This window comes from Monoraphidium neglectum (assembly GCF_000611645.1).
Source record: "Monoraphidium neglectum strain SAG 48.87 unplaced genomic scaffold scaffold00187, whole genome shotgun sequence".
NCBI classification, from domain to species: Eukaryota; Viridiplantae; Chlorophyta; class Chlorophyceae; order Sphaeropleales; family Selenastraceae; genus Monoraphidium; species Monoraphidium neglectum.
Window position 1 is genome coordinate 22,955 of NW_014013441.1, and position 13,742 is coordinate 36,696.

General features: G+C 65.7%; 4 protein-coding genes across 4 annotated transcripts; 3 read left to right on the forward strand and 1 right to left on the reverse strand.

Annotated features, from left to right (window-relative positions):
• Positions 1-604: 604 nt before the first annotated feature.
• Positions 605-6,634, forward strand: MNEG_1790 (hypothetical protein; the record flags this gene model as incomplete). Its single annotated transcript, XM_014049735.1, has 11 exons — positions 605-746; positions 953-1,053; positions 1,326-1,712; positions 2,008-2,179; positions 2,505-2,674; positions 2,901-3,040; positions 3,257-3,441; positions 3,706-3,956; positions 4,386-4,469; positions 4,760-5,331; positions 5,878-6,634. The coding sequence occupies 11 exons, from the start codon at positions 605-607 to the stop codon at positions 6,632-6,634; spliced, it is 2,961 nt and encodes a 986-aa protein (XP_013905189.1).
• A 592-nt stretch (positions 6,635-7,226) lies between these two features.
• MNEG_1791 (hypothetical protein) lies at positions 7,227-9,096 on the reverse strand (the record flags this gene model as incomplete). Its single annotated transcript, XM_014049736.1, has 2 exons — positions 7,227-8,027; positions 8,437-9,096. 2 exons carry the CDS (start codon positions 9,094-9,096, stop codon positions 7,227-7,229), a joined length of 1,461 nt encoding a protein of 486 aa, XP_013905190.1.
• Positions 9,097-9,778: 682 nt separating this feature from the next.
• On the forward strand, positions 9,779-10,610 carry MNEG_1792 (hypothetical protein; the record flags this gene model as incomplete). Its single annotated transcript, XM_014049737.1, has 3 exons — positions 9,779-9,811; positions 10,166-10,278; positions 10,526-10,610. 3 exons carry the CDS (start codon positions 9,779-9,781, stop codon positions 10,608-10,610), a joined length of 231 nt encoding a protein of 76 aa, XP_013905191.1.
• A 1,423-nt stretch (positions 10,611-12,033) lies between these two features.
• On the forward strand, positions 12,034-13,381 carry MNEG_1793 (hypothetical protein; the record flags this gene model as incomplete). The annotated part of the gene is made up of 3 exons (XM_014049738.1): positions 12,034-12,312; positions 12,471-12,877; positions 13,096-13,381. The coding sequence occupies 3 exons, from the start codon at positions 12,034-12,036 to the stop codon at positions 13,379-13,381; spliced, it is 972 nt and encodes a 323-aa protein (XP_013905192.1).
• Positions 13,382-13,742: the final 361 nt, after the last annotated feature.

A 13,742-nucleotide genomic window follows, 5' to 3' on the forward strand; every position in this document is an offset into this window, starting at 1 on the left:
ACCGCTGCTGAGGTGCCATGCGGCAAGCCCGCGCGGAGCATGCCATGTCACTGAGACAACAGCCAGCTTCCGTGGGTGCGCGCTGGTGAAGTGGCAAACTTGTGCAACAACTTGCATCTGGCCAACTTGAAGCGAGAACTCCGTGTGCATGCGCCGGGCACGGGCCCAACCGCATCTACTCCTCACATGTTCAAAAAACGTGCAACTGGATCGCACTATCTCGCGTTGATCTAGGCGCGCGGCACTTGGCGTGTCACTCTCGCGGGGCACTACGTTGAACGGTCGCTTGTCTTGACAAGGTAGTCGCCCACAGATCAATCAGAACCAAGGACAGCGCTTGCTCGCATAAATAGGGCACAAATGATCGCGGACCTTGTTGCCCAGCTGCAGTCTCATTCTGCAATCTAGGGCATTATATCAGAGCTGCGCAGGTCGACGCATGCAACTTTCTTGTATCCTGGCACTGTTAGCGAGCAGCGCCTGCAGCCGTCACACCGGAGCCGCAGCCGCTCCGCCGCCTGCTGGTGCTGCACCTCATCAGGGCGGCTGCGGTGGCGCTGCAGCGCTAGCAGGCCCTCTGACGGCTTGATTGGGTCGTGGCAGCATGACTGACGCCAAGGACGATGCCGCGAACGGCGAGGTGGTTGAGTTTGGCTGGGAGGACGAGGCGCCGGCCAAGCCGCTGTCTGGGCGGCGCCTGAAGGCCAAGAAAGAGGCCCAGAAGAAGAAGAAGCCAGGCACATTTGGTGGGTGCGCTGTTTGTGGTTACGCGTTCGCGCTGGTTGGCGAGTCTGCGGCGGCTGGGCGTGAGATCCCTTTCCTTGGCGTGGCGGTGGCTGCGGGGGCTGGGCGACGAGCTGGATGGCCGGCGGCCAGGGCGCGTGGCTGCTGCAACCCCCCTGGGTGTGCGGCCAGCCTTGAACACACCGCTATCACGCACCACCACCCGCAGAGTCCATGGGCCTGAGCCCCTGGCTGTTGAGGGCCATCAAGCGCAAGGGCTTCCGCCTGCCAACGCCCATCCAGCGGCGAACGCTGCCACTCATCCTGCAGGTGCGCCCCCCGGCCGCGCGCGCGGCCGCCGCGGCGCCTCGCCCCCGCGTCGCGGCCCCTGCGATTCACGCTAGACCCGCGCAACTGTGCAAGTAGCCTCTGTCCCCGCATGCAAACGCTGCTGAGGGCCGTTGTGTGTCACGCGGCCAGAGGCCATGTGCCCTTGAACCCCATCTTCCTTTGACATGAAGCCCCAACTGCTCGCCAGGCACCTCCCTCGTCCTCAGCCGCACACCTTGACAATCTCTGATGCCCCGGACCCCCTCAAACAGGGCCTGGACGTCGTCGCCATGGCGCGCACCGGCAGCGGCAAGACCGCCGCCTTTGTCATCCCCATGCTGCAGAAGCTCGCCGGCCACTCGCCCCGCGCCGGTGCGCGCGCGCTCGTGCTCTCCCCGACGCGCGAGCTGGCGCTGCAGACCCACAAGGTGGTGCGGGAGCTGTCCAAGGGCAGCGACCTGCGCACCGCGGCGCTGGTGGGCGGCGACGCGATGGAGGCGCAGTTTGCTGAGCTGGCGGCCAACCCGGACATTCTGGTGGCGACGCCGGGGCGCCTGCTGCACCACCTGGAGGAGGTGGAGGGCATGGGGCTGGGCAGCATCGAGTATGTCGTGTTCGATGAGGCGGACAGGCTGTTCGAGATGGGGTTTGCGGACCAGGTGCGCCGGCAGGGGCGCCGCGGGGTCGAGCCGGCACTGTGCGTGCTGGGTTGCGGGCCGTTCGGGCGCATGCGGGGCCGGCGGGGCTTGGCGCGCGCGTGGCTGTGGCGGGGAGGCGAGGGAGGGGGGGCTGTGGCGCCTCGGTCTTGAGGGCGGCGGACGCTCTGCATGCAGCGAGACCGTGCGTCTGCTGCGTTGTGCCGGCGGCGTCCGCACCGCCAGCCGTTGCGCAAGTTGCCAAAATCTTCTCTCGCGCGCCGACGACACATCCGCATCCCAACCTGCATGCTTCCAGGTGCGGGAGATCCTGTCAAAGCTGCGCGACGGCCGCCAGGCGCTGCTGTTCAGCGCCACCCTGCCGCGCAGCCTCGCGGACTTTGCCAGCGCCGGCCTGGCGCAGCCGCAGCTCGTGCGGCTGGACGTGGAGCGGCGGCTCAGCCCGGACCTTGGGCTCGCCTTCTTCACGGGTGGGTGTTGCGGTAGCTCAGGCGGGCGTTTGATTTGTCTGTGGCGATTGACGGTGTCCCTATGGTGCTCGCGTGGGTTGAGTGGCCGGGGACGGGGATTGGCACGGTCCAGGCAGCCGGGCGGCTTGAGCACTGTGGGTACGCAGCAGGGGCTGCGCAGCGCAGCGTGGCTGTGGGGCGGGGAGTTCTACTGGAGCTGCGGGCGACGCAGCCGCCCTAGTCCCCGGCGAGGGACATGCGATTGGGTCGCAGCACCTCCACAGTAAGACGTGTTCACATGCGCGCCGATCCTCGCGCCGCGACCTTGTGGTCGTGTGCCCCTCAGTGCGCCCGGACGACAAGCTGGCCGCGCTGGTGTGGCTGCTGCGCGAGATGCTGCCGCCGGACCAGAGCACTGTGGTGTTTGTGTCGACGCGCCACCACGCCGACTTCCTGCACAACCTGCTGGCGCGGGAGGGGCTGGAGACGGCGGTGGTGTACGGCGCGATGGACCAGGTGCGAGGGCTGGGGTGCGGTTTTTTTGGGGGGGGAGAGGTGCGGTTGAAAGATTGGATAGGACTCCCACCAACCGCCCTTCGGACACGAAACTCACAACCCCCTAGCACTCCGATGGGGCTTCCGGGGAACCCGCCTGATGCCATGGCAAAGAAAGTAACAGAAAGCCGCTTTGTTTGAATTGCGAAATCTCACACAAACCCCCATCGCTCACACACACGCCCAGACCGCCCGCAAGATCCACGTGGCCAAGTTCCGCGCCAAGCGGGTGGGCGTGCTCATCACCACCGACGTGGCGGCGCGCGGCATAGACATCCCACTGATCGACAACGTAGTCAACTATGACTTCCCGCCAAAACCGGAGCTGTTCGTTCACAGGCGAGCAAGACGCGCATTTCCGCGCCGTCCGCCGCTCCTCACAACCACCGGCGGTCCATGCTCGTCGGCGCCGCGATCGACTTGGCGTGTCGATGTCACAACACCGCACAAGCCATCGCCTCAAAGCGCCCGCCTTCCCTACTCGGCTGTTAATCGCCCTCGCCCTCGACCAACGGCTTTGCCCTCTCCACCAAACCACATCAGGGCGGGCCGCGCGGCGCGCATGGGGCGCCCCGGCACGGCGCTGAGCCTGGTGCTGCGGGAGGAGCTGCCTTACCTGCTGGACCTGCACCTCTACCTCGGCCGCGCGATAGAGGCCGCGCCCGAGGCGCCCGACGCGGCGGCGGTCGAGGCGGCGCGCGCGGACGGCGGCGCCGACGCCGCCGAAGGTGGGGCCCTGCTGGCAGAGCCCGTGGTTTCGCGGCCTGTTTTTTTCCTTTGGCTTGCCTGACCGTTGAACGCGCCTCGGACACCCCTACTTAACGGTCTCAGCTAGTTTGAGATTTTTTGTTCGCATTGAAGGAACACATTGACTCAGTGCCCCCTCTGCCTCCGAGCCAGAGGCCTCTGCCCTCCAGCCTGATCGGACCCCGATGAAGCCAGCCATCGCCGCGCCGCCGCCCTCCACACACCCCCCCCCAAATACGACCCAGGCAAGTCCGTCTTCGGCTCCTTTCCAGCAGCCATCCTGGAGCCCCTGCAGGACCACCTGCGCGCCGCCGTGGACGCCGCCGGCGACCTGGCGAGCGTGCAGCGCACCCTGCAGAACGCGTACAGCCTGTACCTCAAGACGCGCCCCGCGGCCAGCAGCGAGAGCGTCAAGCGCGCCAAGGGGCTGCCAAAGGAGGGGCCGCACCCGATGCTGCTGGGGAAGCTTCCGGCGACGCGGAGGGGCAACCTGCAGGTGGGAGGTTTTGTCGGGGGTTTTAGCTGGCTGGGATGCGGCCTGGGTGGGACCACCTCTCTTGCAACTGCTGGGCCCTGTTTGAGGGGCGTGGGCAAAGACGTTTGTCAGGCACGTGCCGGCAGCAGTGCAAGGACTTGAAGGGGGTTCGTGTGGGACCACGCGTCTGTGTGCTTCGCAACCTGCCTGGCTTGGATCGAATTAGCATGCGCCCTGGCGGCCAGACTGAACACCTCGCAACCACGACCCTGATCTTGTCCCCTAGGTCCTGCCTGCCCCTCCTCCCCTTGCACCACCACCCTCCGAAGCCCACACTCAGCTGGAGCATCCATCCTTTGTCATCATACCCCCCCTCACTCCATCATGGCAGCTGCATTATTTTCTCAAGTATCATGATCCCCATCTCGCTCCCTGCTCACCCCCCTCCAGAACGAGGCGGCGCTGGCAGAGTTCACCCAAAAGCTGAAGAACTTCCGCCCCACGGCCACTGTGCTGGAGGCTGAGATCGCAAAGGTGGGCCTCTCGGTTCATCGCCCGCCCCCACCCCGCCCCCCCTCCTCCTCAAGACCAGCGCAGCCTTGCGGTTGAGATACAGTGTCCCAGGCAAATGAGAGTGCGTGCACCACCTGGTTCTCCTCGTTGAGCGCGGAGTGCCCTCCTGCGTGTCGCACCCCCACCTGTTGCTGGCTGCCGCTCAGCTGCTTGCCGTGGCTCCGACTCCTCAGGCGTGCAACCCCGAAGGGCAAAAGCTGCCGCCAGCAACCCTCACCCTCTCCGCCCACGGCCCCCCTGCCTGGCTGCAGGTGCGCCCCTCCACGGGCGGCCAGACCATGCAGACAGAGCTGGAGGCAGCGCTGCGGTTCAAGTCGAACGACGTGATGCGCCAGAAGCGCGCCACACACGCGGCGGTCATCGAGAAGGAGCGCGGCAAGCGGCAGGCGGCGTTGGGGCTCTTTGAGGGCGTCGCCGGCGCTGGCGCAGGCGGGAAAGGGCAGAGGGAGGGCAAGGGGGCGAAGCGGCGGCGGCCGGATGAGGATGAGGAGGACGAGGAGGAGGATGGGAGCAGCAGCGGGGAGGAGGAGGCCGGGAGCGGCAGCGGCAGCGAGGGGGAGGATGGCGGTGGATACAGTGGCGGCGACAGCAGCAGCGAGGACGAGGAGGAGGAGGAGGAGCAGGGTGAGGGGCGTTCCAAGAAAGGCAAGCAGCAGCTGCGGGACGCAACGGCCGGCAGCAATCGCAAGCGCGGCGGCGGCGGCGGCGGCGGCGAGGACGGCGGCAGCCTGCGGCGGGCGGCGGCAAAGGCGATGGCTGTCGGCGACGCCGTTTTGAACGAGGGCAAGTACCGCGACTCGGGCTTCTTCCTGGGTCACAACAGGTGAGAGGATTCTGGGGTTGGTTTTGCGAGCGCAATGGGCGGTATTTAGAGGACTCGTGCGAGGCGCGTTGGGTGCCTGTGACGGATTGGACCTGGGTTTGATGCAAGCAAACGGCCCGACCTAAACTGCACTTAATGGGGGGGGCGTAGTTGGGACCACACTAGCCAAGCCGGCGATGCCCCACAACTCACCATGGCGCCGCCGTTCACCATGCGGCGCCGAGGCCTTTCGGGGGCGCATAGCACTGCCTTGCGGCAGCGGGTAACCCTCAGGCAAGCGCACGCGGTCACCCATCGCGCCAGTGCTGTTCATTGGGCCGCGCATTTCATGTCCTTCAGTTCCTATAATGCACCTCACTCACACACACATGCACACACACACACACACACAAACACACACACACATGCACTCACACGTACACACACGTATGCACACGCACACACGCACACACACACACACACACGCACGCACGCACATGTGCACGCACACATGCACACACGTACACACGCACACACGCACACACTCACACATGCCCACCTCCAAAGAACGGACAACGCCGGCGCCGCCGGTGGCGAGACGCTGGGCCTCGACGATGCGGCGGAGGAGCTGCGCTCCGCAGTGCTGGACCTCACTGGAGAAGACCAGGAGGCGATGACTCAGCAGCAGCGGCAGTACCAATGGGACAAGCGCAAGCGGCGGTACGTGCAGCGCACCGCCGGCGCGTCGTCCGGCGCCGGCGAGCGCAGGTCGGCGGCGGTCGGGGGCCGGAACGAGGCCGGGTCGTTCATCACCAACGGCGGCGGCAAGAAGGGGGAGGAGCGGAAGGGGCAGCTGTACAAGAAGTGGGCGCGGCAGAACAAGACGCGCGTCGCCGCGTCGGGCGGCTTTGAGGACGACGGGCGGGTCGCTGCTGAGCTGGCGAACAGGTTCAAGCCGGCCAACCGCCACAAGAGCTGGAGGGCGGCCTTGGGCGTCGCCGGCGGCGGCGTGGCCAAGGGCGGCGCCGCGAAGCGCGGCGGGGAGCTGCGGCCGCAGGCGCAGGTGGCGAAGGAGCGGAAGCGGAAGGAGGACCTGCAGCAGCGGATGAAGGAGCGGCAGAAGGCCAACGCGGCTCGCGCCAAGCGGTCGGAGAAGAAGGGCAGCAAGGGTGGCGGCGGCCGCGGCGGGGGCGGCGGGGGCGGCAGCAGCTATGGCGGGGGCGGCCGCGGCCGTGGCAGCAGCGGCGGCGGCAGGGGTGGAGGCGGCGGCGGGCGCGGGCGCGGCGGGGGCGGCGGCGGCCGTGGCCGTGGTGGGCGACGGTGATCTCTGGAGTCTTGTGGTGGATTGGGGTGGCTGCAGGCGACGGGTTTTTTCACCAGCAAACCGTTGCATTTTGGCACTACAGAGGTCACGCATCGCCGACCAATCAAACGTGACGCGGCACGCCCACACGGCTAAGTAACGCGCCAACCGTCATGCGGCTCAGCTACCTCGCGCTCAGTGTCAAATTCAGTGGGCCCTGCTTATGCATTGCTGATGGTTTGTTTCCTGCAACCCTATGATGATGTTGCGGGGAGACTCAATTGTGAAGTAGTGCTGCGTAGTGTCCCCTTGTGATGCCCCTCTGAGTGTCGCTGCAAGACTCCAGTCCAGGCTCAAATGGTGCAAGGCCCTCGCGTCAGCAGATAGCTGCACACCGGCATGGTACCCTAGTAGGGTGCTGTCGATTGGATGAGTCACTGACAGGCCCTCGGCGGCGCTTAGTGGCCTTTCGCCTGTCCGTGTTAAACTTGAGCTCTTGACCCATCTTCTGCAACACGCGGCTGGCAAGGAACCACAGAGAGTGCGTATCCTGGCACCCATGGGTTGGAAGCGTGACAACACGAAGCGTGCAGAGTTGCAAGCATTTCACACCTCACCAGCCAAACGGGCACGCCTCTGGCGGCACGAGGTCAATGTGCAGCCAAGAGTGCGCAGCCATCAGCTGCATGCAGCAGCCCCAGGACACCTGGGCGGGGCGGCGGCCGCCCGCCCGCAGCCGCAGCCGCACGGCTCGCAGGCACGCTGGCCGCGCCGCCGCCACCGCCGCGGCCACGTCTGTCAGACACGGCTCGGTCACAACAAACCCGCCAAACGATGCCCGCACGCCCGCCGTGGTGGCATACATCAAGTACGCCTGGCAGTCGAAGCCGAGCGAAAGCCGCTCAAGCACCACGAATTGCGGCAAACACGCCTGCAGGACACCCGGCAAGGGCGAGTGCTTTGCACCCACAAGTGTGCAGGGGTCGAGGGTGAGGTGCCTCAGGGTGCTGCCCAGCTGCCCCGCAAACACGGGCAACAGGCTGCCAACATCAACAGGCATGGGGTCACAAGAGTCGGGGTGAGAGCCCAGCTCGAGTGGCGTTATGTGGCGCCACCCGGCCGCCCAGGATGAAAACGCGGCCTGGCAACACTCCACCGCCGCACCTTTTCGGTGTGGCATCCCCAGGACCACGCCTAGTGTGCGCAGCGCGGGCAGCTTAGCCAGCACAGCAAGGTCGAGCGATTTGTGCGACACCACCTCTGCCAACCGCAGCTCGCGCAGAGACGTGAGCCCGCCCTCGAAGGCCTCGAGATCCCGGGTCTCCACGCAACTCTGCAGGCGCAGCACCTCCAGCGCCGGCGCCAGCGACGGCAGCAGGCGCCAGTCGAGGGCGTCGATCGTGAGCTCGCGCAGCTTTGGCAGCAACGGAGGCGCCGCCGCCGCCGGCAGGGACACGCTAGGGTGGCCTCCACAGTCAACGATACCAGGTTGGGGAAGGCCCGTCCAAGCGCCGGCACGTCACCATCTTGCAGGCGCGCCGCCTGCGTGCTCGGGCCACCGTCCGGGTCGCCCCTGGCCGCAACGCGCGAGAGAGCCAGGTCGAGCGGGCTGACGCGAGCGCGGGGCAGGGAGGGTGTTTGCATGACGCACCGGTAGTGATGTTGAGGGATGCAATGCTTGCACTGGCAAATGCGCGCGTGCGGCTGGGGAAGGCACCTCGAGTAGCGGCGTGCTTCTGTACGCCCGCAGCAGACCACACTGCATCGCAAGCACCACAGGCGCGTGAGGCCTCATGCAGCTGCCTGCCCACTTGCCTGCGCACGTTCCTGAGCTCTAGGCGCCTGACGCTGGGGTTGGGGTCGACTTTCGGCAGCTGAAGCCCAATCCCAAGGAAGTATGTGCACAAGCTGAGGTCCTCCAGTGAGGTTGCACGGGCGGCCAAACTCAGGAAGTCGTGCAGCGCGCCCGCCCTGAGGCGCGCCAGCCGCGGCAGCCGCGGCAGCGCGGCGCACAGGCCCTCCCACGCGCGAGAGCCGTGGAGCCACGGGCCCTGCTCGGCGGTCAGCTGCTCCAGGCACGGCAGCACAGCGAGCGCCTCCTCGACTTCCGAGGCGTCCCCGCGCGCCGGCTCGCCATCGCCGTCGTATGTCTGCAGCACAAGCCGCTGCAGGCTGCCCGCGGCCGGCACCAGGGCCCGCAGAATCTCTGGCGCCAGCACCGAGTGTGCGCTGTGCAGCAGTGGGCACACGCGCACCACGGCCCCCATGAGCGCACACAGCAGCGGGCGGTCGCGCAACAGGAGCCTGCGGCACAGCTGGACGACCACGATGCCTCGCCACGCGCCGGGGGGCAGTTGCAGCAGCTGCGCCGTGAGCGCCTGCACCTCGGCGTTGTCGGCGCCGTGATTCAGCTGCATGCGCAGGTGCGTGCTGTTGGGGAAGCGCGCCCTGAGCTGCAGCGCCCTCTCGGCGGCCAGGCCCATCGTCGGCTGCTCCGTAGCATCAAAGTAACTACTTTTGCAGATGCTGCCAATGTGTATCACAACGGTCCGGGCGCCACCGTCAATTGCTTGGCATAGCGTTGGGCACGACAGGCGCGCCGCTCGCCGCGACGCAGAGTCATTCAGTTGGTCGCAAACTCGCTGCAGCAGGCCGTGAGATAGCCCTAGCAGGTCTATGCCCATAGGATTTTGCATTGTCTCTCTGATATTGACGTCCAGGAGTGTGTCGATGGTGGAAGGGCCCAGTCAAGCGCCGGCTGGTTGTGGCGGGAGGAAGGATTACGGTCTCGAACCAAGCTACCTGAAACGTAAGTTGTTGTTGAATTATCTGACATAATGCAGCTGCACAACATTGTAATCTAAGATCACATGTTTTGCGGGTTACTTTACTGATCTACAGTGAAGATCTGGCAGAACCCGTGCGCATGGTCAAGGAAATACACAGTGTGATGAATCACACATGCGGAGATGCAGGAGCGAGCTGCTCCAGCGTGAGCGAGCGGCGCTGTGACGGCACTCAAGGCCGCCCTCGCTTGGCCGCATGCGCGCAGGCACTGTGCACGTCCTAGCGTTGTCGTTGTGGCTGCGCACCTTTGCACATGACGTGCGACGGCTGCCGCGACATATTACCTACCGCTGACCTCCCTCGTCGCGCGCTTGCGGGATGCACCATTGCGGGCAGGTGACCCTGGAGCAGGTGCGGGCGCAAATTGCCCAATTTGCGGATGAGCGGGAATGGAGGCAGTATCACACTCCTAGGAACCTGCTGCTGGCGCTGGTTGGCGAGGTGACGTCTCAAAATTTGTGGCCGCCACCTCCTTCTCTGACGTCTGCATAAATCACTGTGCCCCTGCTTGCCTTTGCCATCGCTTGGGAACCGGAGCCGTCTGTGCTGTGACTAAATAGCGCATACTGGTCGTTCATGCAATCTTGCATAAATTGCATGCTTCCAAATTTTGCGGCATTCGCATGTGCATACACACACGCGCACACACACGCACGCACACACGGACGCACACGCGCACGCACACGCGCACACTCATAAGCGCAGGTAGGCGAGCTGTCCGAGATATTCCAATGGCGCGGCGAGGTGGCCGAGGGCCTGCCAGACTTCTCGCCAGCGGACCGGGAGCACGTCGGCGAGGAGCTATCAGACGTGCTGCTGTGAGCCCTGCTGGCGGCGTGGCACAACGCCGCCACCTGCTTTCTATGCTCGGCTCGAGCGTGCTGAAGTGTTGGCTGAGACCGCGTGCGAGTGACGTTGGCTGTGTGCGCGCCCCATGCGGTGTGCAGCGGTCTGGCAACGGTCCGGCGTGCGCTGCTCAATGGCCACTGGTGCCGAATGATGCGCAAGCACTGGCTGTCATCTGACCATGTGACCCCCGCCCGCGATCTGTGTGGCTGCCCCAAGGTACCTGGTGCGTCTGGCTGATGTCTGCAAGATTGACCTTGCCGCCGCTGTCCAGGACAAGCTCAAGAAGAACGCAGCCAAGTGAGTCGATGGGGTTGAGTCGGTCAAAGGCAGGTGTAAGTGTGTCAGGGCACGCGGCCGTCATCAGCCTTTGCGGTGTGGCCAGAGTCGCACTGCTTGCGCCCGCCCTCACCTTTTTTGCGAGTACATGCGTGCTTGCGTGCGTGCGCACACATGCTCACACACACACGCGCACACGCGCACACACACGCACACGTGCGCGTGCATCGAAGGCATGCACACGCACACACATGCACACGCACACACATTTGTAGCCTGCATGCTTGCCTGGGTGCACTCATCCATCTCCAAGCACGTGCACGCGGGCGCCTGCGGACGTGTGTGGGGGGGGGGGGGTGGAGCATGTGTGATTGCGTGAGTTGAGTGCGCCCACTTATGAGCGTGCGTGTGCATGCATGCGTGTGCATGCATGCGTGCAAACACACTCCTCTGCAAATCCCCACACCCCCATACACCAGGTACCCTGTTGATCAGTGCAGGGGCCGCGCGAACAAGTACACAGACTATGCGACAACAGCAGGCGCAGGCGCCGCAGCGCGCCCCGCGGCAGCAGATACTGCAACTGGGGGCTCTTGTCGAGCCGTCGGGGCAGGGGTGGTTGAGGCGGCGGAGGAGAGCGGCGCAGAGGAAGCGCCCAGCAGGACTTTTGAGGAGGGCACGGTGGGAGCCGACCCCAAGCTTTGGTAGTGGCAGGCAAGCCCGGGGCGCGTGGTTTGCAATGTTTCTGCAGCTTGGTACGCGAGCATATGCTCATGGGCATGCGGTGCTGGGCCCGCAGTGCTGCAAGGAGCTGTTTGACCGTTGCTTTTTTTCTTATTACTTGAATTGTTTCACGTCAAAAAATTCAAATGCCCTTTGTGATTGTACGCCCAGGCCCCGGCAACGAAGCAGCTGGGCAGTCCAAAGTGGAGTCCTTACATGCCAGCTCCCTCAGCAGGCCTGGAGCCACATCAGCAGCGGTGAATGAGCACATCACAATGCTCAATGCAGCAGTATAAATTGTCGAACAAGTATTTTAGGCGGATTCAACCTCTTTTGAGCTAGAAGTCAAGAGCATTTTTGGTGAGTTTCCGGTGCTTGTGGTGGTTGCGAGGTGGTGTCATCGAATATCTACTGGCATTGCTTTTGGAATGCTTGGCTGCACTGCTTTGGGAGGCTGGGTCTCGAAACGGAGTCTGGAGCTCGTCAGGAGGCCCTGTCTCTAGGTCCAGGTCTCGCATGGTAGCAGCCAGTTTATATCATTAATACTTACCGTATCACGATATACATGTCTCAGGCATCCGGGCATCACAAACTCTCAAGCGTACTTGCACCTCCGCCGCGCATCTGCCGCGTGCGCAATCGTCACAGACACGATGGCCAGGGCGCGGTCGCGCAGCGCCTCTGGAGAAAGCTATGTGAACGGGCTGCGCCAGAAGCTTGCAGTAATGGAGGCTGAGGCAGCCGCCCTCGACGACGAGTGGGAGGCGGAGAGGCGTGGGCAGCTCCTCATCAAGGCGGCGTGGCCCGCCTCCCTATCGTCGAGCAGCAAAAGCCCCACCTCCACCTCGGCTGCGGCCTCAGAGCTGAGGGCCCATTTGGAGGCGGTGCTTGATGCGGACCGCTCCGGGGACGAGCTGCTGCTGTCCATCACCGCGCAGCATTGCACCCGGTGCGCGGTCAACGTGGTCAACGGCGCTGAGGACGGCGCCATCGCCTTCGGCCAGGTGCGTGCGCACTTGCGGTCTGCAGAGTAAAGAGCAGGTTGGCTACATGGCATGCCCTGCAGACGAAGCGGCTCGCAGGGCAGTGCTCTTCTATTGACTCACCTCGACCAATCACGCGGCCCATGTGATTAAAACTCCCGGCAATCCCCCATCACCAGGGTATCCACGGCCTGCTGGAGCTGGCGGCGTCCACGCTCTGCTCCCTGGCGCAGCGCCCCGCCGCGCACGAGCCGCTGCTGACCTCCGGCGCCCTCCCCGCCCTGGTCTCGCTCCTCGCGCCCTCCCACACCCGGCCCGCCGTTGCCCACGCCGCCGCCGCGCTCGGCGCGCTCGCCGCCGACGCCGCCTGCCGGCGCGCGCTGCGTGCCACGGGCGGCGTCGGGGCGCTGGTGCGGCTGCTGCGGCCGGACGCGCCGGGCACGATGCAGGCCGCGGCGGCGGGCGCGCTGTGCCTGCTGGCCGCGAAGGACCCTGTGGTGCAGGACTCAGTGCGCTACCTGGGCGGCATAGAGCTGCTCGTCGACATGCTGGCCGCCCCCAAGACCTGCGTCGCCAAGACGGCGCGGTGGGTCCAGTCGACCGCGCCGTGCCGCGTCGTGCCGCTCGCCCGCGCGGCCCGCGCTCCGCCGCGGCGCCTGCTATTCTTTGCTGCGTGTTGCCGCTTCCCGTCGGGCGCCCTGTGCATTCTGGCGCTGACCAGGCCGATGCGTGCCGGCCCGCAAGGAAGCGCCTGCCCCTGATCGCGTGCTTCCCGGCGGCCCCGCCTCACCCTCATGCGGGCAGCTACTGCCTTGCGGCGCTGAAGCACGGCAACGCGCGCAACGAAGAGGAGGTGATGGCGGCGGTCGCGGCTTCCCCTGGCCTGGCCAAGGACTTTGGGCGGCTGCGGGACGCGCTCGATGTTCTGCAGCGTGGCAGCCCAGGCAGCGGCGACCGGGAGGGGAGGCGCGGCGGCGCGGCGCGGGGCGGGGAGGCGGCGCGCGGGGCGCGGGCGCGGCTGAGGCGGGCGGTGGCAGAGCTGGAGGAGGAGGAGGCTGCGGCTGCTGAGGAGGAGGAGCTTGCGAGGTAGGTGTGGAAGCTGGGGGGGCGGGTGTCAGTCAAGACGCATACTTCGGATGGACGGCTGGCGGCGCTCACCGCACAGCACGCGCACGGGACAGTGGGCAGCGACGAACGCTGCAGCCTGGACGCAAGTCAGGTGCTTTTCTGATGTCGGGCAGCGTCGTAACAATGCACGCCCACAGCCGAAACTTTGTGCTGATTGCGTGGGTCTGCCGACTGTTGCACTGCCTGCACAGGAGCGCCCAAGCCGCGGCGCGCGCTCTGCGCCGCGGCCGCAGCAGCAATGCTGTCCGCGGCTCTCTGGAGGACTTGGCGATTGAGCTGGCACAGGCTACTGCCGCCGGCGCCGCAGCCGCCGCCGCGCGCGC